The sequence below is a fragment of the Mirounga angustirostris genome, unplaced genomic scaffold (assembly GCF_029215605.1).
Source record: "Mirounga angustirostris isolate CCGP_5_RB_7025 unplaced genomic scaffold, mMirAng1.0.hap1 SCAF_6, whole genome shotgun sequence".
NCBI lineage: Eukaryota > Metazoa > Chordata > Mammalia > Carnivora > Phocidae > Mirounga > Mirounga angustirostris.
This window is the reverse complement of record NW_026991714.1, coordinates 81,687,120-81,710,218: the sequence shown is the minus strand read 5'-3', so window position 1 is coordinate 81,710,218 and position 23,099 is coordinate 81,687,120. Positions and strand designations below refer to the sequence as shown.

Below are 23,099 nucleotides of genomic sequence, written 5' to 3'. Positions count from 1 at the left end.
CGTTTGATTACATCTAGATGCCTCATCTTGAAATTCAAAGCTTGCTTATCAGGTAGTTTTGCCATATCCATTCATTTTTCTTTCTCATTATTCAACTTAGAATCTTCCTTCCAGCCAGCCTGACCCCATCCCGTGCCATACCAGTTTCCAATTCTTTATCCCCTTTCATGTTCTTTCATTCATAAAATATTTCCCAACTCTTATAATTCCAAGATATATTATAGCTCTCTCTGGGTTAAATTTTACATTAAGATATTCCAGAAAATATTCTTATGAACTTGACCCACAATTTTCCTGGTCAGTAAACATCACATACCTGAATCTATCACCGGGTATGTTTCAAGGACCCTATCTTAATCTATCACCTGACATACTGGCTTATATTTTTCCCTAGTCATTCTAATTTCTTTTGAAACCCTGACTTAATTTAGATATTAGTCTTTAAAAATTTTTAGGTATTAGCTTAATTAGCCACTTAGTTGAAATAATTCCTTGTGGATTCATGTTATAAATATATAGGCTTGAAGGACCAAATTGTAGGTTTTGTTCCTTGATCTAACATATATTTGACATGTCTAAATATCCAGATTTCTGCATGTTCCCCCAGACTCAAATATTAATTTTCAACAGTTACTAGTATGGGAAATTAATTTTGTATTAGAGTGATAAGTAGGAAAAGTATCCAACTCTGACATAGATTCCTGCATTAACATATAGCACATTTTATCTATAGTTTCCTGTAATCTGTTTCAGAAGCTATGACCAACTAAACTTAAAATTGTAACTGAAGTTAGTAAGTGTTTACTAAAAATGTTTCAAACCTCTGCCCAGAGATCCATATGGAGATTTTCCCATGGTTATTCTTTTTCCCTTGGGGCTGCTGTAAGTAGGTGAGGACTAAATGCTGCCATTTCCTTGGGATGAAAATATTCTCCTGTGATTCAGCCTGTGCCAGTAAAACAGCTTTTGTATCATCATTTGAATCCATGCACATTCTACAAAAACAAAAGAAAAAGTATAGGCTGAAAACGTGGAATTTCTGATCTCAGCATTTAATAAATGTATAACTATAATTCTAGATATTTAAATGAGATTAAAAAGCAGTTCTATTTTTAAACTTGCAAAGTCAGTAGGTCTTTGTTTTACACCATAAAATCTGCTTAGTTATTTTCTTATATTATTACCTCAATTCATGAGCTAAGATAGATGATGTTCATTTGCTGGTGTTAATAATTTAGGCACTAATTTTAAAAATTCAATTTGCAAAAAAACCCTTTATTGTTACTATTTCTACATTGCCCTTTTAGAAATTACAATGTAATATTTTGTTCATACAAAAATTAATACATGTTGTACATAAATGTCTAAATGCCAGGATGTCCTGAAGGGCTCCCCTACTTGGAGGGACTACTGAGAGAATTAGGATACAATGTATATAAAGTTCCAAATAACATATATAACAAAAAGTATATATCCCCTAATAACATATTTTTGTTTAAAGTTTTATAAAAATAGTATCATACTATTCATACTCAATACAAGTAAAAGATTTGTATCTATACTAGTGAACAAAGGACATAGGAAAAAAAGACAAGATTGCAAGAAGAACTGAAGTTTATAAGATAATGGCTATTAAATATATAAACTGCAAGGAAAACAACTGTCTGAGAATAATATCTTAGGGTGACTGCAATCTGAAAGAATACTTCCATAGATAAGACTTCAGTGAGCATTTGGTCTAAAATCTAATTGAGAATTAACACAATCTACTTTAGAGTTTAGTTATAGATTTTTGGATAGAATAATATATTGCTACAGAGGTGGTATTAATAACTATTAGGATGTATCTTCTTTTTAAATAGTATTTTCCTGATTTGCTGTAATGATCTTTATTAGCATATAAATTATTTAAATACATGATCTATTCAAAAGGGGGGGGGTTGAGGATAATCAATACCGAAAGATAAAAGTGCCTTTGTGGGGATCAACCCACACTTGGATCATCAGAGCTTTGGATCCCAATGAAATCATATGGATACATCCTTCTTCTATGAGCCTTTCACCAGGATTTATGTACTCTGCACCTTCTGGTCTGTTGTTCCCTATGATAAAAAGATGTTAGAATAATCAGTAAAGCAGCTGATAAAAAACTGAGTGGAAAAGTGAATTTAAAAGAACACAAAGCGTGGTTGTTCATTTGCAGTAAATTATTTACTTGGATGTCTGAACCTGACCTGTTCCAAACAATATTCCCAAAGTTGAGACATTAACTCCAAAAGAGCACCATGAGTGAAAACAGTAATTGAGTGCATTAAAAGTTATCAAATGTTTCAAAATATATGATAACTGGCAGTTAATTGTGGGAATGAACAAACCCCTGTGATGTCACTGCAGTGACCTATTACAATCTGTGCCACAGTTCTTTTATTGATTGGATTGGGCCACTCTGACGTTAGGACCCCGGCCCAGGGAGCACACACCATTGGCACATGGCACTACCAAAGTCATCCTATAATTGTTACAATAACATGATTTTTAAAAAATCAGTAAATATATTCCTGTGCAGACTCCATGATGAGTCATCTTTGAATATAATTGCTAAGTGATTCTGAAAGTCTAAAATGTTTTCTAAGGCAAGCTGACATAATGCCATATGCTTTATCTTTAAATCGATTTGCCTTTCAGAGAAGATGATATATAGATATATATAGTTATTAGACTGTGTATATATTTTTGCCATTTTTCAACAGGTATAAACACTACCAATTTTTCAGAATACTCCCCCTAAACAATAGTAGTCTTTTATTAAAAGGAAGAGTTAAATTCATTGATTATTTTGGGGACTACTGCCCAAGATATGAGATGTATAGAGAATTCATGGCTGATATGATACTAACGTTTCCGTATCAAATCTGACTTTGTACTAAAAGACTAGAACAAAAACCACTGTGTACGCAGGTACTGTAAAGTAGGAATATGACAAATATTTCTTAATTCAATGCTCACAACAATCTTATGAGGCAAATTTTATTGTCCCCATTAAGAGGGTGACAGAATTGAGGTGCTGAAAGGTTCAATAACTTACTCAGTGTCACTAAGTAGGTTTAGCAGGAAAGGATGCGTTATCACTGTAATACTTTCCTCATCACTCCCTTCAAAATTTTGGTACATACACTATTTTTTAAATGTTCTTGCTAAATGTTTATACAGAGTCATCTTTCTAAAATACGTTTTCTAATATATTTTTATAATAGAACTGTTAAAAATTTCCCAATGCTGACTTTTCTTAGGTCATTGTGTATACTTATTTCATTTTATAAGAGCCTGTTTGCATTGGGACTGCCCCCACTTAAATATGAGAAAGCAATCTGCACTGTTTATAGTGTCAGGGTGATATTTAAGCTCCGCAGTTGAATATAGGTGGGTTTAAATCCCTTTCCATCACTCGCCAGCTATATAAATTGGTCATGCTGTTTGATTTCATCTGCAAATATGGCCAGCATGAGCACTTACCTTACTGAATTGTTGTGAGGATTAAAAATGTGTGTAGAAAGAGCTGAGCAAAGTGACGCCCATCCAGAGAGCACCCAATGCACATGAGACAGTGTCAGCATCCACAGGGTCACAGGGATGTCGCTTCGGAGCTATCATTCTTAGGTGTAAAAATTTGATTCACAAAAGAAATGCTAAAGCTACCTAAGTTTTTAAAAAGTTTGTCTTCCTAGACTAACCCACAAAAGGACATAAGTATGCTGTGCTAATAACACAGAAATGTGTCTGGAGAAGTGGATGCAGAGCTCCAGCTGTGGATATCAGGTGCCTTTTCCCACTCTTCAGTCTTGAGAGTGTCATTAAGGACTTTCCTTTCTATCTGTGAGTCAGCGGCAGAGGACCTGCCCTGAAGGCCTAGTATTCTGAAGCAGGGCGCCAGTGGGGTGTGTAAGCTCCGTGCAATGAAGAGCTCCAGAGGCCAGGACCGCTGTATAAGCATAAACCCCTAACCATTTGCCTCCTCTAGTGACTTCATTCATCCCATGGCCCCTAACAATTAGCTCTGTGTTGCTTCTCACCACCATAAACTGCTTTATAGTGAACATATTTTTCCTGCCCTCATCATATGAAGAATGAGACACAGTTTTGTGAAAGCGTAAAAAGGATTCGATCAGTTATAGAAAGCACTGGAATGGGAATGAGTCTAACTCCGGAGAAAGGCTGACGCATCCAGACATTCGGTGACAGGAACTAGGAGAGGGGCGCCGAGGTAAGATGTGGCTGGAGGAGGAGAGTTGAACTACAAGAGAGAAAGGAGATGAAATGGGGCTCGTAGGGGCTGGGGCGTAGGGAGCAGAAGGACGGAAAAGTGGCTCTAAGGTTGTATCCTTTCCTCTCTAACATCAGGAGTCACCCTAATCCAGTAATGGGACCAGGGAAGAGGCAGGAAATGGGGCTGGTGACCCCCCAGGGCATTTGGATATGCGGTGATCCCACTGCCACAGCACCCCCACTTCCCAGTCCCAAGGCAAAAATATAGAAGAAAATGAAGTTTTCAAGGCTATCTGACAACCGAGGCTTTGGTAAGTCAGGGTCTGCCATCACTAAGGCACTTAGGGTGAAGTACATACTCAGAGCACGTGAGAACATCACCGTATTCTTACAGCTCAACCAAAATTGCCGTCTGAAAAGGCTTAGTGCACCAGGTAACAGATATCAGGAACATCATACCTGTTCTATCCAAACTACTATCCCGTAAAATTAAGGATTTATTTCTTTTCTTGGTCTTCTTTCCTTTCTCCGTGGTTCTCCCAGCTTCGTGGACGCACTCCACATTAAACCACAGTGAGACGCTGAAGCCTTCCGACAGGTGGGGCCAGCAGTTCTGGCCCAGCAAGGCCAAGTGGACCGGGGCTACGTGCCAAGAGGAGAGCAGATGCTGGGGGCAGCTTCCACTCTCGGCCTCTTTCCTGCTCCGGGAACTCCGTGCTCTTCTTAATAATCCCAGGGCCTTACTGTTTAGAATCCCAGGACCCTTTTGTGATGAAACGCCATTGCTTAAATTTGGAGTATGCAGGAGAGGGAAGGTTAGGTACTGGGAAGGGCTCATCATAATGTCGCTTTCAATAATTTTGAGAATACCCAGAAGAAGAAATTCCTAGAGAAAAGGAAAAATAAAGTGTTACAATTATGTACATAAGATGCACAAGGTACATAATAATTTTGAAATTCTGGTTATAAATGAAAGTCCAAGCATACCCACACACATATCAGCATTCCTAGTTAAATATCTTCCTATCTACCATACGATTAAAATGTTCATAAGATATGAAATAGAGAGTTTATTCTTAAAATGCTAATCTCTTGCAGTTAATTTTAGATTTAGGTGCTTTTTTGGTACAACCCTAAAAGTTATGAGTTGGTTTTAAGTTAGATATTAACTACAATAATTATATCCACAATAATTTCTATCAAAGAAAGATGTTTATTTCCTAGTAGGCTATAGTTGCTTCTCTCAATTATTTTTAAGTGAGGGATAGAACCAGAGACCTTACAAATTCTCCAGATTCTGAATGATATTTATAGCATGACTGACTTCATAAAATTGAGTGGCTCAATACTTTCCAACTTATTTTACATGACTTTTCCCTAATCAAATAAATTTTCTTTCATCTGTTTTTGGTAACCAAAATAAGGGTTTTTAGGTTTTATTCATAAATTACAAATTTTGGGTTAAGTTGAAATGTAGAATTATAGAAAAGATAAGAGAGGAAAAGAACATTTAAAGAGAAAAGTAACGACTAAGGAGACAAGTAAAGTAGAGAAGAGAAATTTAGTCCAATATCCTGCCTAGTGTATGCCCTACACAAAAAATAACAGCTAATGTTGATGATGATAATGAGAACTGCACTCAGGGAAAGTAAAAGAAACATTCCATAAATACAGTCACTTATCAAGTGTCTACATTAGTGTCTATTAACCCTGTGTTCCACAGAACCTGTCAGGGTCCACAAGTTGGAGTAAGGTGGTGAAATGGGCAGGGCTTAGGAACATTCGACCTTGCTTCAGAGAAAGTATCTCTAAACTTTTCTGTTTTATTTGCTCATCCTTTAGTCAAAATTTTATTATAAAAATGAGTTTCTCAGCAAAGAACAGTTGAAAAGTCACTAAGCTACACCAATGGAAAGAAGTGATAGAAGATACCTGAAGGGTAGATAATAATTTTCTAAAAAGAGGATAATCCTTAAAATGGTACAAACTACTCATAATTAAGTTCTCTTTAGTAATCAAAATTATTTAGCATTTCTTAAACACTACGACTGGGGGTGGGATGAGGCAATGGAACTATGAGCCCAATGATATGACTGGTTAGCCAAAACAGAAGTGAAAGTTAAAATATGTGCAAATAATAAAATGATCGAGAACTTTACACATAATAACATGGAGTTGACTGTATAATAATTACCACATTAAAAGGGAGAGCTTAGTGATTTCCAAATCATTTTTAAAAATACTCTATTAGGTATCAGGGAAAAAAATTTTTAATTATAGCATATTTACTGTACAAGGAGATTTCTCCAGAAATATTCTCAAAAGAAGGGTTAGCTCTTCTGAACATGTTCTTGAGCTCATCAAAGATACCAAAAGATCCACCAACACTCTTTGGCATGCTAAATTAAAGAAAGATAGAGGGAAAAAAATTAAAGCCAATACATAATTAAAGGTTCCAGGCAATTTCACTGAAAGAGATCAAATACTATTGTCACATCTTCAATGGATTACAAACAACTAATAATCCAAAAATGTGCTGAAAAAATAGCAATACGATTAAATGCAAACCAACCCACTGACAAAAAAAAAAAAAAAAACAACACTTTTCTTAAAGATTGGTTAATTCCCAGGAGAGGTATTATTTAAAGAAGCATAAATTAATACAGTATTTGTTTAAAAAGTTGACTGTCAGTTACCATAAAATAGTCTGCTACCTTTTCATCTTGAAACTGTTTAAATTATAACTACTACTTTCTAGATTAGATGACATATATGTAAGTGTAAATATTAAAGATTATGAAAATATTTAAATATCACGAACAATTATTTTGAACACTTTCCTCATTCCATTGTGGGGTTTAGAATAAAATATAATGGGTAGTACATAAATTCATAGAACTTTTTAGAATAAAGTAACTAATATTTGTAGCACACATTATAGTGTTCAAAGTATATTTATGCATTATCTCAGCTAATCCTCACCCAAAAAAGTCCTAAAAATGAAATATTATCTCCATTTTAGATATGACAGAAATAATCCTGATGTGCAAACTGAGGACAGAAGCCCTGTTTCAGCATCATGTTTTGTAGAAGCGTGAACTGATGTGGTATCTGGAAAGAAACTCGCAACAAGACTACAAAATAGCATGGACTTTATCCTGTAAGCAACACGAGCCCATGAAAGGTTTTTGAGTAAGAACTATGAAAACTAGGAAATAAAGGAAAATAATTAAGTATTTCTCCTGCCTTTCCTTTATGAATTATACCTTAGAATAACCAAGTAGTTGATGAGAGCAAGTTTTAAGTATTCCAGCTTATCCAAGAAGATGAAATGACAGCATGTTACCACTTTGCAAGTCCCTAGGCTATGACCATCCATGGCTCCTAGCATCCCCCTGTAAGATATTCCGGTCAAAAAATGGAATCCGAATCTAATTAGGTTTCTAGATCTTACTGCCAATTAAAGGAAATATAAGATAGAGAGGATTATATTAAACAACCTCCCAGGGACATAATTGCCAAAATTCAGAATGCAGGAGATGCCTCATGATAGATGACCTGGCTTCTTCAACAACAACAAAAAATGGCAAGGGGGTGGGGGGGAGTAGACATGAGATAGATCTGCTAATTGTAATGTATGAACCTAACTAGGATTCTGATTTTAAAAAAAAAACACTATAAATAAAGTGTTAGATAATCACAGGTTGGGGGATAAAGTAATATGATCAAGGTAAAGTGTATGTATGCGCGTTAGACTTTTTTTTTTTTTTCAGTTCAAAACTAGCAAGTTCCAGTTCAAAATGAGGGAATGAAGATATATATATTTATATAAATTTGCCTTTGTCTACTACTGCAAACCCACTGAACTTAAAGTACAGAATTACAAAAAGAAAGAAATTCATAACAGCAAAAAAAGTGGGGGAGTCAGTGGGCGCCAGGGGCACATCAGATTTAAAAATATTTCTTGAAGATGGAAGGGCAGAGAGATAAAAGAGAAAGCTGCAGCTTCGAATCTCTTTGAATTACAAAGGGGCTCCGAGAAATGGAGAGCCCATCTGTCTGTCTACATTCTGGAGAGGAAGTAAGGAGGGGGCTACAAATGCAGGGATTAATACAAGGTCTGTCTGCAAACACCTACCTCTCTCCTTGATTCTGAATACAGAGCACAGATAGCTCAACTTTTACTTTTATGCCCCCAGTCTGATAACTGTTTAAAGAAACTCACTGGATTGCCAGGCAAAGGCTGAGATGGACCATGGGACATTAGCATCAGGCTACCAGGCATACATGTACAGTCTGCAGATGGGCCAAGTTGCTTCACCAAGGGAAAAAATATGGGCTAAAAGAAAACTGCAATGGTATTCACACCAAGCCATGCATCCTGGCATTGGGCTGTGTTGCCTGGATGAAGGGACGACTTTCTCTTACACAAAGACACTATTCATTAGCCAAGCCCTACGTGTGGAGGACATATTTTTCTAATGTACAGAAAATGCCATATGAGGTAAGAGTAGCCCTAATGGCCCTCCCAAGTGAAGCTCTTTTTATTACGGTATTTGGGGAGCCTCTATCATCCACTGGTACATGCACACAGAGCTCTCCAGTGGATTGCCCATTCAGGGAAGATGCCAAATAGGAAAGCAAATTTACAACATTAACTCCAACAGCTTTCTTATATAGAAATGGGCAAAACAGGTTCACAAAATATTTGAGAATCAGCAATATAAACAAGAAAAACCAAGATATAAAAGACAAACAATTTGATAAACTGACCCCAGAGAGAAAATAAGTAATTTAGGGTAGAGAAGATATCTTTCTAAAATGTTAATTACTAAATCCAGATATACTTAAGAAGATATTATATCCTTATATGTAAATGGAATAGCCAGAAAACAAACAAAAAGAAGCTCTTAAATATTAAAAGATAACTGCCCGGGCGCCTGGGTGGCTCAGTCGTTAAGCGTCTGTCTTTGGCTCAGGTCATGATCCCAGGGTCCTGGGATCGAGTCCCACATCGGGCTCCCTGCTCGGCAGGAAGCCTGCTTCTCCCTCTCCCACTCCCCCTGCTTGTGTTCCCTCTCTCGCTATCTCTCTCTCTGTCAAATAAATAAATAAAATCTTAAAAAAAAAAAAGATAACTGCCAAAATTAAAAATTGAACAAAAGGTTGGAATAGAATGGAAGAAATCTCCCAAAACATGGTACAAGAAGAGAGAAGTAGATAATGTGAGAGGAAATCTAAGACATATGCAAGATCAATCCAGGAAGGCCCAAGATTATAATTAGGATGTAAAAAAGAAGAGAACAGAAAGCGTGGAGAGAAGAAAATTATTTTTTCTTTGTGACTATAAGTTACACCTTCCTAGATATGACACCAAAAGCATTGTGACAAAAGCAAAAACAGATAAATTGGACTTCATCAAAATAAAAAATGTGTGCTTCAATTATACACCACCAAGAGAGTGAAAAGATAAGCCATGGGTTGGGAGAAAATATTTCAAATCATACATATCTGATAAGGGGCTTTTATCTAGAATATATTTAAAAATTCTTAAATTCAATGATTAAAACCACAAATTACCCAATTTCAAAATGGGTAAAGGATTGAATAGAAATTTCTCTAAAGAAATCCAAGAAAGATACACAGATGGTCAATGAGCACATGAAAATATGCATAACAACATTAGCCATCAGGAAAATACAAATCAAAACCACAATGAGAATAACATGGCAGGTCCACAAGGATGGATATAACCAAAAAGACAGGTCATAACAAGTGTTAGCAAGGACGTAAAGAAATTAGAATCCTCATATACTGCTGGTGGAATGCAAAATAACACAGCCACTTTGGAAAACACTCTGGCTGTTCTTCATCTGATTATACATAGAGTTACCATTGGACCCAAAAGAAATGAAAACACATGTCCATGTAGAAACTAGTACATGAGTGTTCATAGCATTATTCGTAAGAGCAAATAAGTGGTGATGGTTGCAGAACTCTGCAAATATACCAAAAAACACTGAACTGTATATTTTAAATGGGTGAACTGTGTAGTATACGAATTCTCTCTCAATAAAACTGTTATTAAAAGGTAATGTAAGGGGCACCTGGGTGGCTCAGTCGTTAAGCGTCTGCCTTCGGCTCAGGTCATGATCCCAGGGTCCTGGGATCGAGCCCCGCATCGGGCTCCCTGCTCAGCAGGAAGCCTGCTTCTCCCTCTCCCACTCCCCCTGCTTGTGTTCCCTCTCTCACTGTGTCTCTCTCTGTCAAATAAATAAATAAAATCTTTAAAAAAATGCTATAAATATTAAAAATAAGGTAACGTAATAGAATTTCTCAGAGCTAAGCTAGAAATAAGTCTTCAGATCTAAAGGACCCACTAAGTGTCTACCACAATAAATATAAACATACCCATATACTAAATAAGTAAATGGAGAAGGAAAAGCTTTTCTTTACTGTATAATCACAATTAATAAATATAAAAGGAGTAATGGAAATAGAAAATCACTATTTGGCAAATACCACAGTATTAACAATTTCAGTCAAGAATCATCAATGGGTGCTGAGGATTAGTGGGTTCGAGTATGATGAAAAGAAAATATTTACATAATCTCAAGTTATCTCCCCACACGATACTTACTAATTATAAAGAGAAAACAGTAACTTTACAAAGGAGAAACTCAGCAAGACACCACCTTAACCAAATGATCACAGTAATAAGATATGGACATCAGGAACCACAATATGATGCACCGTGAAAGGCACAACGTCACTTATGAGGTCTGTTTGCCAAAAATGCATCACTCGAATTTAATCATGAAGAAACATCTGACAAACCTGAATTAATGTTTCATGTACGTTAGACTTCTCCAACTAAAATCGAAGTTTCTATTATATGTTGCCATATTATATATTCATTATGAATTCCTCAAATGTCTATGAAAGTACAGAGTGGAAAGTGGCACTCAATGTCTGATAAAGCAGGAACACCATACTTAGACTGGGGAACAGTCCTTGCAAGACCACTTCTGTGTACATGACCCTGAACAACTCACTCAATCCCTTGGAATCAAGACAGTCCTCTCTATAAAATCAAGATACTTACACTATGTCTATCGAACAAAAGAGATGATGCATATAAAGCTACTTTTGAAATCACAGGGCACTATGCCAATGGAAGTCATTATTATCAACTCTTCATTTCACATAACAACAAAATAATTTCAAAGCTATTGTGTAAAACTAACAGTTTCAACGCACCTTGAAAATCAGAATCAGCCTGCGTTAAAATACTCAAGAACCCTCCTAAAAGATTTTTCACAGTTCCCTGAAGATTAAAAAACAAAACATAAGAAATTAAATTTCTTACCTCATGAAAGCATGAAGCAACTGTAACGTCATAATAAATTATTTGATACTCTACTGTATATACATATATAAATATTTTCAAGTAACTGGGAAGAAAGCTATGTGTACAATTACATACTTTTCATTTTCTTTTTTTTTAGGTGGTTTATACATTTATTTTTTTCATACTGTTTTGGTTTTCTGGTTTTTCAAAAACAATGACTATTAAGTGTAATTTACAAAATATTGCCCATTCTCAGAAATATACAAGGATTAGTTAGCCAATGACATTTTTTATGCTGCTTTAGAGAACAATGGAATTAGAAGATTTTTAGAATACCACTTGTACATAAAAACATATCTAAGGTATTATAAAAGATAAATAATCATCTCAAATAATTTTCAGACAAGTTGGGTTCTAAATAAGGAAATGAGTGATTGGGGCATGTGTGAGATAAATATTCACCACATTTAACTAAATGCCTCTTTTACCTGTTGCATGAGTAGAAAAATATTCTTTTCCTTCTGTCTGATGATTTTCAAAAAACTCTCAAATACATGGGCAAGTACATCAAGTTTGGCTTTACCAGTGGAAAGCAAATTTAATTCCAGCATACAAATCTCAGGATATATTATTTCCCCTTCAGTGAGGTTTTCAAGCAAGTCCTTTGGGCTGCTTAATGCACTGAAAACTTCTGCTTCAGGCTTCAAATCTACACCTGAAAGAGGAAAAGAAAAGATGATTTTTATTCCCTAAACACTGAATAAACATTTCAAATCTCACTTAACATTTAGGAGATCTTGTGGCAAAGTGCTCTTTATAAGAAGATTCTCACACAGCCTTTTCCTACAAGGCGACTTTTGATTACAATAAGTATCCTGGATAATCAAGTCTTGCGGATATTTTGAAGATAAATGAGTAGCTTAAAAGTAATTTTGATATCTTCAATAGAATTACAAATATCAACAGTAACTTTTATAGACATGTGATACAGATTTAACACATTTTCTCTGACACAAGTGGGAAAAAACACTATCCCAAACCTTCTGACCCCAAAATACTTTTTTTTTTAAAGATTTTATTTATTTATTTGACAGAGAGAGACACAGCGAGAGAGGGAACACAAGCAGAGGGAATGGGAGAGGGAGAAGCAGGCTTCCCACGGAGCAGAGAGCCCGATGTGGGGCTCGATCCCAGGACTCTGGGATCATGACCTGAGCCGAAGGCAGATGCTTAACGACTGAGCCACCCAGGCACCCCTGACTCCAAAATACTTAAATCACAGACTAGTTCATTTGCCTGCTCAGATCTCTGTGAAAATAATAGGTTCGGTTATTGGTTGGAGGAATTCTATACTTTGTCTTCCTCATAAGCGAGAAACAGACAGACACTGTCATGGAATATTACATTTTGGAAAATTTGACTGATGTGCTCTTAAAAGTGACTGCTGTGCTGTTTAAAAAATGTTCATGTAGTTAAGAAATTTATAAATGTCTACATAGACCAGAGTTCTTTAGATTAAGATCTAATCAGCAAACCTATAAAAAGGAGGAAGTCTGTCATTATAAAATGTCAGTATACTGATAAAACCTACACCATTGAACTAATATTTTTTCAAAAGCACTTGTTCAGAAGGTGGGGGTGGGAGGAGATGGAGGAAGGTGGTCAAAATGTACAAACTTATAGTTACAAGATAAATAAGCACTAGGGATGTAACGGACAACATGAGGACTACAGTTAACACTGCTGTGTGATACATAAGAAAGTAATCAGCAGAATAGAACCTAAAAGTTCTCATCACAAGGAGAAATTTTTTCTTTTTTTCTTTTTTACTGTACATATATAAGATGATGGATGTTAACTTATACTATTGTGGTCATCATTTCATAATATATGTAAATCAAACCATCATGCTGCATACCTTAAACTTATATAGTGATGTATGTCAATTATTTCTTAGTAACACTGGAAACAAAAATAGTTTCATAAATCAAGTAAGCTATATGAATACGTGTGTGTGTACATATACATATATACATATGTAGATTCTTTCAATTTGTGGCTGTGCTTTTGTTCTTTTCACTCTCTTTATTATATACAAATGAACAAATACTTGCTATGGGTCCATCAAGCCCTTCTGTTAGGACATCCGTGATTATGCCTTCACGCAATGGTAAAGAGAAAACAGACTGAGGAAGACAAGCTGCTGGAAACTTAGTGAAGACTAGTAGTACTGGGACGGTCATAAGGTCAACATTAAAAAGATGGAGTCTTCCAGAAAGCTTTTTGCTCCAATCAACCCATCTATTCTGTTCTACCCAAGTTTTAAACCCAGAGACAAAGGATCATGTGCAATCCTAGGGACGTGTTGGGTTGCAGTGAGCTAAGAAGAAATCTGTGCTGCAGCATCCTTGGATGTCACAAAAAGATGTCTGTATTCCTTATATTAATCAATCTTTATAACAAACTGCCTGAAATGCCCTTCCTGTCAGTATCTGTCTGGATAGTTTGTTTTTTTTTTAATTTAGGCCTCAATATAAGCCAAACATCTTCAGTGAGGCCTTCTCTTACCACCCAATCACTATCACATCACCCTGTTTTATTTCTTCATATTGTTCACTTCTGACACCTCCTGTTTGTTTCTTCTACTGGAGTATTGATGAAAGCACGGACTCTCTCTACCTTGTATTCTCAGGCATTCAGTCAATGTTGGCAATAACAAAATATATCTGTTTTATGTTGACTATATTATAAACGCCAGAATCTATTGTCAAGATCAAATAAGATCAAAGCAATGCACTTTTTAAATTGCAAGGCAATACAAAATTCTAAAGTGGTATTACTGTAACCATTTTGCTAATTAATAATCTGATTTGCAAATCCAATCACAAGTACTTCAGTGATATTTTACCATCATCTCGGGTTTCACTATCCTCAGGATTGCTCTCACTGTCTGCTTCATAGCCTTCTTCTTCGACCAAAAGTTTGAGACTACAACACTGGGAGTCCTCAGCTTCTTCTGAAAAATCACCAGGTTGGGATGACAATTCTTCTTCAGATTGATGACTCTATAAGATCAGTGCAGTTAGAAGGCAAAAGTTGTAATATTTGCTCATATTTAGTATTAGAATGTTTATTACTCAAAAATCATTTTAAGGGGGCGTCCAGGTGGCTCAGTCGTTGAGTGTTTGCCTTTGGCTCAGATCACGATCCCAGGGTCCTGGGATCGAGCCCCGCATCGGGCTCCCTGCTCGGCAGGAAGCCTGCTTCTCCCTCTCCCACTCCCCCTGCTTGTGTTCCCTCTCTCACTGTCTCTCCTTTGTCAAATAAATAAATAAAATCTTTAAAAAAAATCATTTTAAGGACAGCTTCAGTGTTTTCTTTAAGAAAAAAAAACCTCAGGAATCAATATGAAGCACTATAAATTATGAAATTCACACAGCAAAATTTTCCAGAATCTCTCAACTTTATTAACACCTCAGATATGGGGGTCTCTAACAGATGAAGCTATAGGTCATTTCAGTTTTACTGAAAAAGAAGTCTATGAAATTTCACTCTAGTTATACAATAGGAAATGATTAAAAACCACAATGAGGTGGCATTATACTTCTTACAACTTAATGCTAGCAAATAAATACTATTTTTACACATTTGTTCATGGAAAAAGATTTTTCCATAGGACTTTTATAAATAAGATGTTTCATAAATTAGATAACCAGAGGAGACATAAAAATTGTTCAAAGGGATTAATTTTAAGATTTCAGAATCCAGTTGTCTATATACAAGCATTTCAGAAATCGAGAGTTTCAGCATTAACTTCTGGTGCAATATCCTGCAGCATGAAATCTTCCTTTTCTTATAAAAATGCTACCAATATCTTCACTTTGGAACACATTTTCACTGAAAGCATCTCAGAATACTTTATCACTGTAACATTAATAAAAGGTAGAATAAAGTAGTATTTTAACATTTTCCAGTAAACCAATTGATTCAGGAATATGATAAAGGCATCAGTTGCTATTTCAGTAAGTTTTTTCAAGTTATGACAAACAGCAACATAAAATATTGTGGCAGAAGATTATAAAATGTCATATATATGGCTAGACTGCGAAATTAAAAGAGAAGTTACATAGAGATAAAGGACAGTTTTACTAAGAACTTACATAAAGATAAAGGACAATTAAGGGTAAAAGAAACATAAAAGAAGAGGGTAGTGAACTAAATATACACATACAGTTTCAAGAAAAAAATTAAAATAGTTCTTTTAGAAAAAAATGTTAACTTAAAAACTATGACTGCCAATTTCTATGCAAGTACTAGTCATTTTTGTATTGAGTAATTTAAAATTAAAATACAAGGTTCTGGAAATTTAACTGTACCAATATAGGATCAGAAAAGATACCTGAGTCATCACCATTCCTGAATTATCATTTAATAAACTATCAGTTACATGTAAGACTTATCAAATTAAATAATAAATTTCTGTCTCCCTGAGAATAACTCTTAGTAAACTGCCAGATTAGATGAAAAAAAGCATGTCACGTTGCTCTCCTGTTTTTTATGAGATAGGGCACTGAGTAAATACTATCCATCCCACAAGATGGAGATATGACCTCCAGAACTCACCTGACCAAATCCTGGCCCATGTGTTCTAACCACATTCATCAGGGCCCTAGGCCCATCCCACATATGTCTGCCTCTGCTAGTCATACCCAAACAACACAACTGGATCGTATCCATACCTTCTCAGTCATAGCATCATGGTGTTCAAAATCTGCTGAATGATTCCCCAGTGCGACTCGAAGCAGGGCATCAAATAAAGGCTTTGCTAATTCTGTTTCAATCACCTTTGACTGGGAAAGATGGTCCCTCATTTCAAACAATATGTTTTCCACAGACAAGTTCTAAGGTAAAATAAAGGATACTAAGAATATTAATAACATGCTTAAAAAAAATTAAACAGTGACAAAATAAATAATATTTACTTAATAAGGAGAAAGCTAGTCCATTTATTTGCAGTAGATATGAAATTAAAAGGACTATAAATATCTAGCTCTTATACAAATACCTACTGTTACAATTCATAGTAACATTTTACTTATCAAATGCTTCACTCATCTTATTTCATTCTGAATTTCAATGGATCACAAATTAACTGTATCAAACACAAAAAAGATTAGTTGAAACTTCAGAGTTTTGATTAGCCATCTCTACATTTTACAAATGCCTTATGCTTACAGATTCTGTAAGACTCTAAGAAGTAGACTCTAAGGCTGCTTGCCTATGTCCCTACATTAGGCGATGAGGCCAAAAGATGGATATGAAGCTGACTTCTCCCTTTAAGGAATTCCCTCAGTCCAGTGTGAGAAACAGATACATGTAGACAAGGTATGATGATGACCACACTAGAGCTATAAACAAAGTTCTCGGAGAAACAAAAAGAGAGAAGGTGCCTGAGAGACCTGCCAAAAGTGTCCCAGGGGAGGGTTGTATGAGATGGACAATGAAGAACAAGTAGTAGGCAGCAGGCCTAGAGGCAGAGGGAGAGAGTGTGCTAGGCAGAAGAACACGTCCAGAACAACAAGGAGTGGCATCTTGAGAAGCAGCCGTCTAGCTCAGTATGGTTGATGGGCAGCATGGTGAAGAATGGCAGGACATGAAGCTAGGCAAGGAAGTGAACACAAGACACTAAAGGGCTCTGTATGCTATCCTAAGGAATTTGGATTTTCAACTGTGAGCAATGTGGAGACATCAAGATTTTTTAGATAGGAGGAAATAGGGAGACAGGAACAGCAGTAGGGAGAGCCTGCTGGCTGACCCAACAGTTAGTGATGAGTTATTAACAGGGGGTCTATCATACTTGAAGTTTTCTTAGAAGCAGGGCCTGAAACTGAGGATTCCTTTTTCAGCTGAGAAATGTTCTCAGGAAAAAATCTGTAAGGTCGTGAGGGAAGCAGAATATATTGCAGGGGGGTAGGAGGGGTGGGGCGGAAATCCAGGCAAAAATGTGGTTTCAGAATAAATGCTTGGCTCCTGCCTAATTCCATGGGAAGCTTTGGAGCCTGAACTGTACCACAAAAACTGTCCCCACTCCACAGAGCTATATCCAGCCATCACTGGCTCTAAGCATCCTTCCCAGGCATCTGTAGAAGGGGCGTCTCCCATGAGCTAAGGGCAATCCTTGGGAGATAACTCAGATGTGAGTCCCGGTAGCAAATGGCAGACGGGTGTATCAGCTTGGTAAAGGGCTGAGCAGGGCACCAGACAGTATCACACTGAGATGATAAAGTCTGAACTTTGAAACACAAAGTCCATTATTACTCATCTGACACATGATGAGTATCTAATGCCTTTTAGGATTGGTAACTTGGACACATGTGGATTTTGCATTCCAAACTAAACTATAAGCTTCTTGAGGGCAAGAACTGGGTCAGGTACTCCTCCGGCCTCCACAGTACCTGGTACTGTGCTATGCATACAAGAGCTTCTCAAAACTTAGACTCTTTGGAAAAACAAAATGACAATAGTTTTATGTTAGAACTTTGAAATAAGTAAGTACATATATATAAAGCTGAACAAAGGACAAGTTATTACCTGATTAGGTAACTCTAATTCCATCTTTTGCTGACTAGCTCTGGTGCTATGAAGACAAATGGCCAGAAGGGCTTCCAAAAGTCGTATGCTCTGAAGTGATGTCTCACTTTCTTGACTCGTAAATATCTTTGCTTCCTCAGGAGCAGCTTCAGTAGCTGAAATATGTCCCACATTTATGGAAGAAATATGCTGTGACTCTAATTTACTTACACTGTCAGCACTCTTGTTTAGACTACCCAGCTCTGATGGTGTGGGGCTTCTTTTTACAGTTAAAGATAATAAATCTTCCTTCATGGTGATCTCAGATTGAGAAGTTCTACTTATATCTTGGTTTTCATGGACATTTAGGCCTCCTTCCCTTTTCCCTTGCTCCTCTTCATGACTTCTGAACAGTTTCTGTATGATCATAAATATTAATTTATGGCAAGCCTGGAAACCACCAAGCCTGTAAAACTGTTTCTGGAAAACAGGACTCAACATGTAGATCCAACGACACATGGACCAAATATCTGCTGCTTGCTGCATATGTTTGGGAGAAGGCAAGACCAGGCTCTCGGGAGATAAACATGGCGGCATATGATGTAAAGGTTCACTCGCTGTACTGTCATAGCCAGAAGTATCTTCTGAATCATTGGCTGACTCTCTATCAGATTCCGCTTCCTTACTTACACATAAGAATGCCACACAGAGGAACAGGTTTATCATGTTGCTATGAACATCCTGGTTAACAGACTTCCGTTTCTTCGGATAGGCTTCTTTGAGACTGGCATAAAATTTGCTAAGACTCTGAGGAGAATCTGAGTAAGCTTGCTGGTTACGAAAAGAAGTACCTACATTTAAAGATGACAATTCCTTCTGTTCGACGTCTATCCCATCAATACCTGGAATTGAAGAATCTTTTTGTTGTTCCCCTAGGCTGATTATCAGAGTTTCAAATGCTTTTAGGGAATGACTTCGAATACCATCTAAATAATTTAATTCAATTATTTGATTTACTCCATTACAACTTAAAAACAAATCTCTTATTACCCTGTGAGAGAAAAAAAAATACACAAGATTTTACATATAGAAACATCATTTATAGATAGGTACATATACTATTTAAATATGTCATTGCTCCATGTGGTATATACTAAACACTAATCTAATTCGTCAATTATCTGGTTGGTGTTCTTCATTAGAGCAGGATCTCAAATTACTTTCTAATTACTTTCACATACAACCCTCTTCAAACACTGCACATATGACTCTAGCATCATTTAGAAGGAATGGATTACATGCATCCCAAGCTAAATGAAGCAATTCGGGAAAGAACACTTTTCCCCAAACGGCAGGTTCTGTATAAATTCTAAATGCCACAACCACCTCCACACTTGAGATGGACAAACTCTGAAAACAGGCAGGCATGTGTGTGTCCATTTGTTTGTTTGCCTGATGGTTTATTCAGGACTTTTTATTTGTTTTACATCTGTACCTCATAAAGGGAAGGAACCAAACTACAGGTCTGAAGATTTTCAGCTCTGTCTCTGGTGAGTCTCATGGGTCTGGATCACTGGAATCAGAGTAGTAACTAATATAAGTGAGCTCAGCAAAGATCCAGGTTGTCCACAAATACGCCAAAGAGTTACAAAACTTGCAAATCAAAGTCAGTTCTATTTAAACAATGTGAGAATGTCAGAAATCAAAAAAAATTTGCAAAGATAATGATAATAGGTTGTATTTTATTATGTTTTTGAAATGGTATACACATTAATTTGAAAGATCAGACTACCAAAAGCAAGCTTTTTTTATTTAATTAATTTTTAAGTACCAGACTTGACAATTGCAAAATCTGAAAAACTCATTGGTAGAATTCTAAGTAATTTTAATTTTCTTCTTTTTGCTTATCTGTATTTTCTATTTTTATATACATTGTGTATATAATACATGTAAATGTGGTATTTAAGAAATCATGATCCCCTTAAATCTACTGCCTTGACAAATAATTATCATTTTAGGTATGTGTGTATTTTACAAAGTTGTAAATAAGTGGGTGATATTTTTAAGTTTGTATGTTTTATTGATAAAATATTATAAGTACTTTCTCATGTCACAGCATGATCTTTGTATACATCATTTTTAATGGCTAATAATATTCTGTCAAGTAAATATAAATTAATTAATTTAACCTTGCCCCTGCTATTGGATATCTGTGTTGTGTCCATCTTTCCCCTCAGAGGTATAGTTAAAACTTTTTTTCCACTGAGAAATTAAAATCAATAGCTCTATGCTCTTCTCTATACCCACTCCAGGAAACCGAAATAAATAGATAGATAAATAGATCGAACAATCCATAAATGAAGGTAAAGCAAACTCTGACATGGGATGGGAACACTTTTTGTTGTTAAACTAAAATTAAATCCTAGGAAAGAATAATGGGGAAAGACAGTCAAAAGCATACAGTAAGGAAAAAGTATCTGCACATGTGCACACATACAAACCTTGATTTAAGCAGAGTAGGCAGAGTTTTTAAATAAATCTGAAGCACTTCCTGAGGCAAACACTGGTCATGATGGCTACATACATGAGTCAGAGCTGACGTGATGCTAAGGTGTTGACAATGATGTGCTAACTGAACACCTCGCTGGAGCACAGGATTAAATACGAAATTATACAGTTTCCACTGGACAACTACATTGCCTTTCTGGATTAGACTGCAGATGTGATTTGCAACCTGTACACTACGTAACCTGTCTTCTTCAAAAACAAACTTCTGATAAGCCTCTAAGGCATCCCATTTCCACAGCAAGTCTTCAGATCCACTGCTGGGCAAGATCCCTTGAAATTTGTAGGAAGGGCTGGACAGACTTGGGGAAGGTGCAGCATCACGTGAGTTTCCCTGCAGTGTCTCTTCTAATTTGGCCAGTTGATCAGGGTCAATGGTACAAATATTGCAAGTTGCTTGTTTAATTTTTTGCGGTGTCTCAGCTCCTCCTAACTGATCCAAAATAAGCTTGTTAAGGATATTCAATATATGCTGCTGAAAATGCTTCAGCGCAGGCAGCTGAAAAGCATGGAGCAAAGGGATGATTACGGATTTGGGATCCATGCAACAGCATATTCCGACGTTCTGGATGCCCGACAGAATCTGGACACAGGTGCTGCTCAAGGAAGCCTGCTGGAGTAAGCGTAAGCACTGATGAGCGCACACCGCGATACAACAGCACCGCTCGGGATAATGAACGTCTCCATCTGCAGTCTCTTCAAATGGGTTTTTGGAAACCTGGTTTTTAAAAGCCGAGACCAGGAGACCTGAGAGGTCTCTGTGGTGGTGCATAAAGTGAGAATATTCACATCGTCGGTGTCTTTTCCTTGTACACATTGAATGATGAAGTTGCTCTGATTTCACTTTTTTGACAGTGCTCATGATTTTCATCACACTATTTATGAGGGCTTTCGGATGTTCTGAGGCCTCAGTGGGAACGCCCTCTCTTGAAACCAGCCACTCCATTTGAAGAACGGCGGTTTCAAATAAATTGAATCCGTGGTGCTGAATGAATTCTTGAACCAAATCCATGGCTTGACTGAAGAAGAAGGGATTGGAAGCTGCACTTTGAAGACAACAGATCAGGATCTGCAGAACCCCTTCTAGAAGCTCCGGCAAAAGAAGGGCTCTGTGACGATACTTCGAAAACACAAAACCTTCTCGAACCTCCTGGAGTGTTCTCTTCTGTCTTGGTGCGAAGGGGTCAGGCTGCTTTTCTAGGCAAGTTCTAATTTTTAAAGCTGCTCTCAGCAATTCCGTTAAATTTTTCCTAAGATTTTCCGGCATCATCTCTGCAGTACTAATATCTACTGACATAAGATGCAACACTGTACGAAAAAGCATCCGTTGAACCAAAGCCACCGGTTCTTCAGTCCAACCTGTAGAAAGCATCTGGCTCTCCAAGTTGTCACTTAGATTACAGCAGTCCCCAAAGCCTGTTAGAAATTCAGTCAGTGTGGGCACTACAGTGGCTGCCAGAGCAGAATTATGATTCAAGGTCATGTCAAACTTACAAACTTTCTCTAATAAAGATAACAAAACATGACATAAGTCAAAAGGAGAATTATTCATGTGACTGATAATAGACAAGGCAGCTGGCTCACTCAAAATGTCACTGTTTGACTCCTGTCTTGGAATAATCTCCTTGGAATTTTCCAAAGCCATTGTGTCAGGAGGAGTCTGTTCTTTGGTTGATAAGTGGTCAAGTTTAGCTGTAAGGTGGTCGTCTTTAGGAGACTGTGTTGCAAAATGCTGTAGCAGACGGGGCCTTCGATGCTTATTCATCGCTATGCTCTTGTCGTCTGAATTGGCTTCTGAGTCTGAGGTGGAGAGCCGTGTCTTTCTTGCATCTCTTATCGAATAGCGGTGGGTAGTTTTATGCTGCCGTCTGCTCTTTCGAAAAATGTTTACTTTTGCAGAAACCTGACCAGATAGGGCACTTCCTTCTAAATATAATTTTTCCTGAGTAGATCTTTGTGAACTTGAGTTCTTTTCTTTGGTCAGGATTATATCAGCTGAGAATGATAGATTAAAATCTGATAAGATAAAGAAAGAAAATTTAGAACACCTTAATATGTTTTCAAACTCAATTGGTAGAGGTGATTACTCTCTTATTTATCTTCCACTTTAGGAGCTTTCCCTCAGTGTATTTATCCTGGGCTGATTTCCTTTAGCTATTTGTTATGTCTCTGGATCACTCCCCCCTACGCTTACTCTTCTCATGCTATGTACCAGGTAGCACCGGTTCAAAGGATACAAATTGATTTTGAAAACAACAAAGGAGAACAAAATTAGGGATATAAATCTGATTTAAAACCATACATTGCATTCTGACATCAACATAAGAGACTCTAGATTATCTGGGATTTA

At 36.7% G+C, this 23,099-nt stretch overlaps 1 protein-coding gene across 1 annotated transcript in view; it reads right to left on the bottom strand.

The window, feature by feature from the left end:
* Positions 1–23,099, bottom strand: part of LYST (lysosomal trafficking regulator) — a 169,229-nt gene that overhangs the window by 102,471 nt on the left and 43,659 nt on the right. Inside the window, exons 5-14 of the mRNA XM_064594601.1 lie at positions 20,686–22,765; positions 18,206–19,235; positions 16,354–16,515; positions 14,523–14,679; positions 12,103–12,329; positions 11,524–11,590; positions 6,553–6,662; positions 4,723–5,149; positions 1,958–2,102; positions 822–995 (exon numbers count right to left, since the gene is read on the bottom strand). Of these exons, the coding sequence (XP_064450671.1) occupies positions 822–995; positions 1,958–2,102; positions 4,723–5,149; positions 6,553–6,662; positions 11,524–11,590; positions 12,103–12,329; positions 14,523–14,679; positions 16,354–16,515; positions 18,206–19,235; positions 20,686–22,765 (4,579 nt within the window). The remainder of the gene's footprint in view (positions 1–821; positions 996–1,957; positions 2,103–4,722; positions 5,150–6,552; positions 6,663–11,523; positions 11,591–12,102; positions 12,330–14,522; positions 14,680–16,353; positions 16,516–18,205; positions 19,236–20,685; positions 22,766–23,099) is intronic.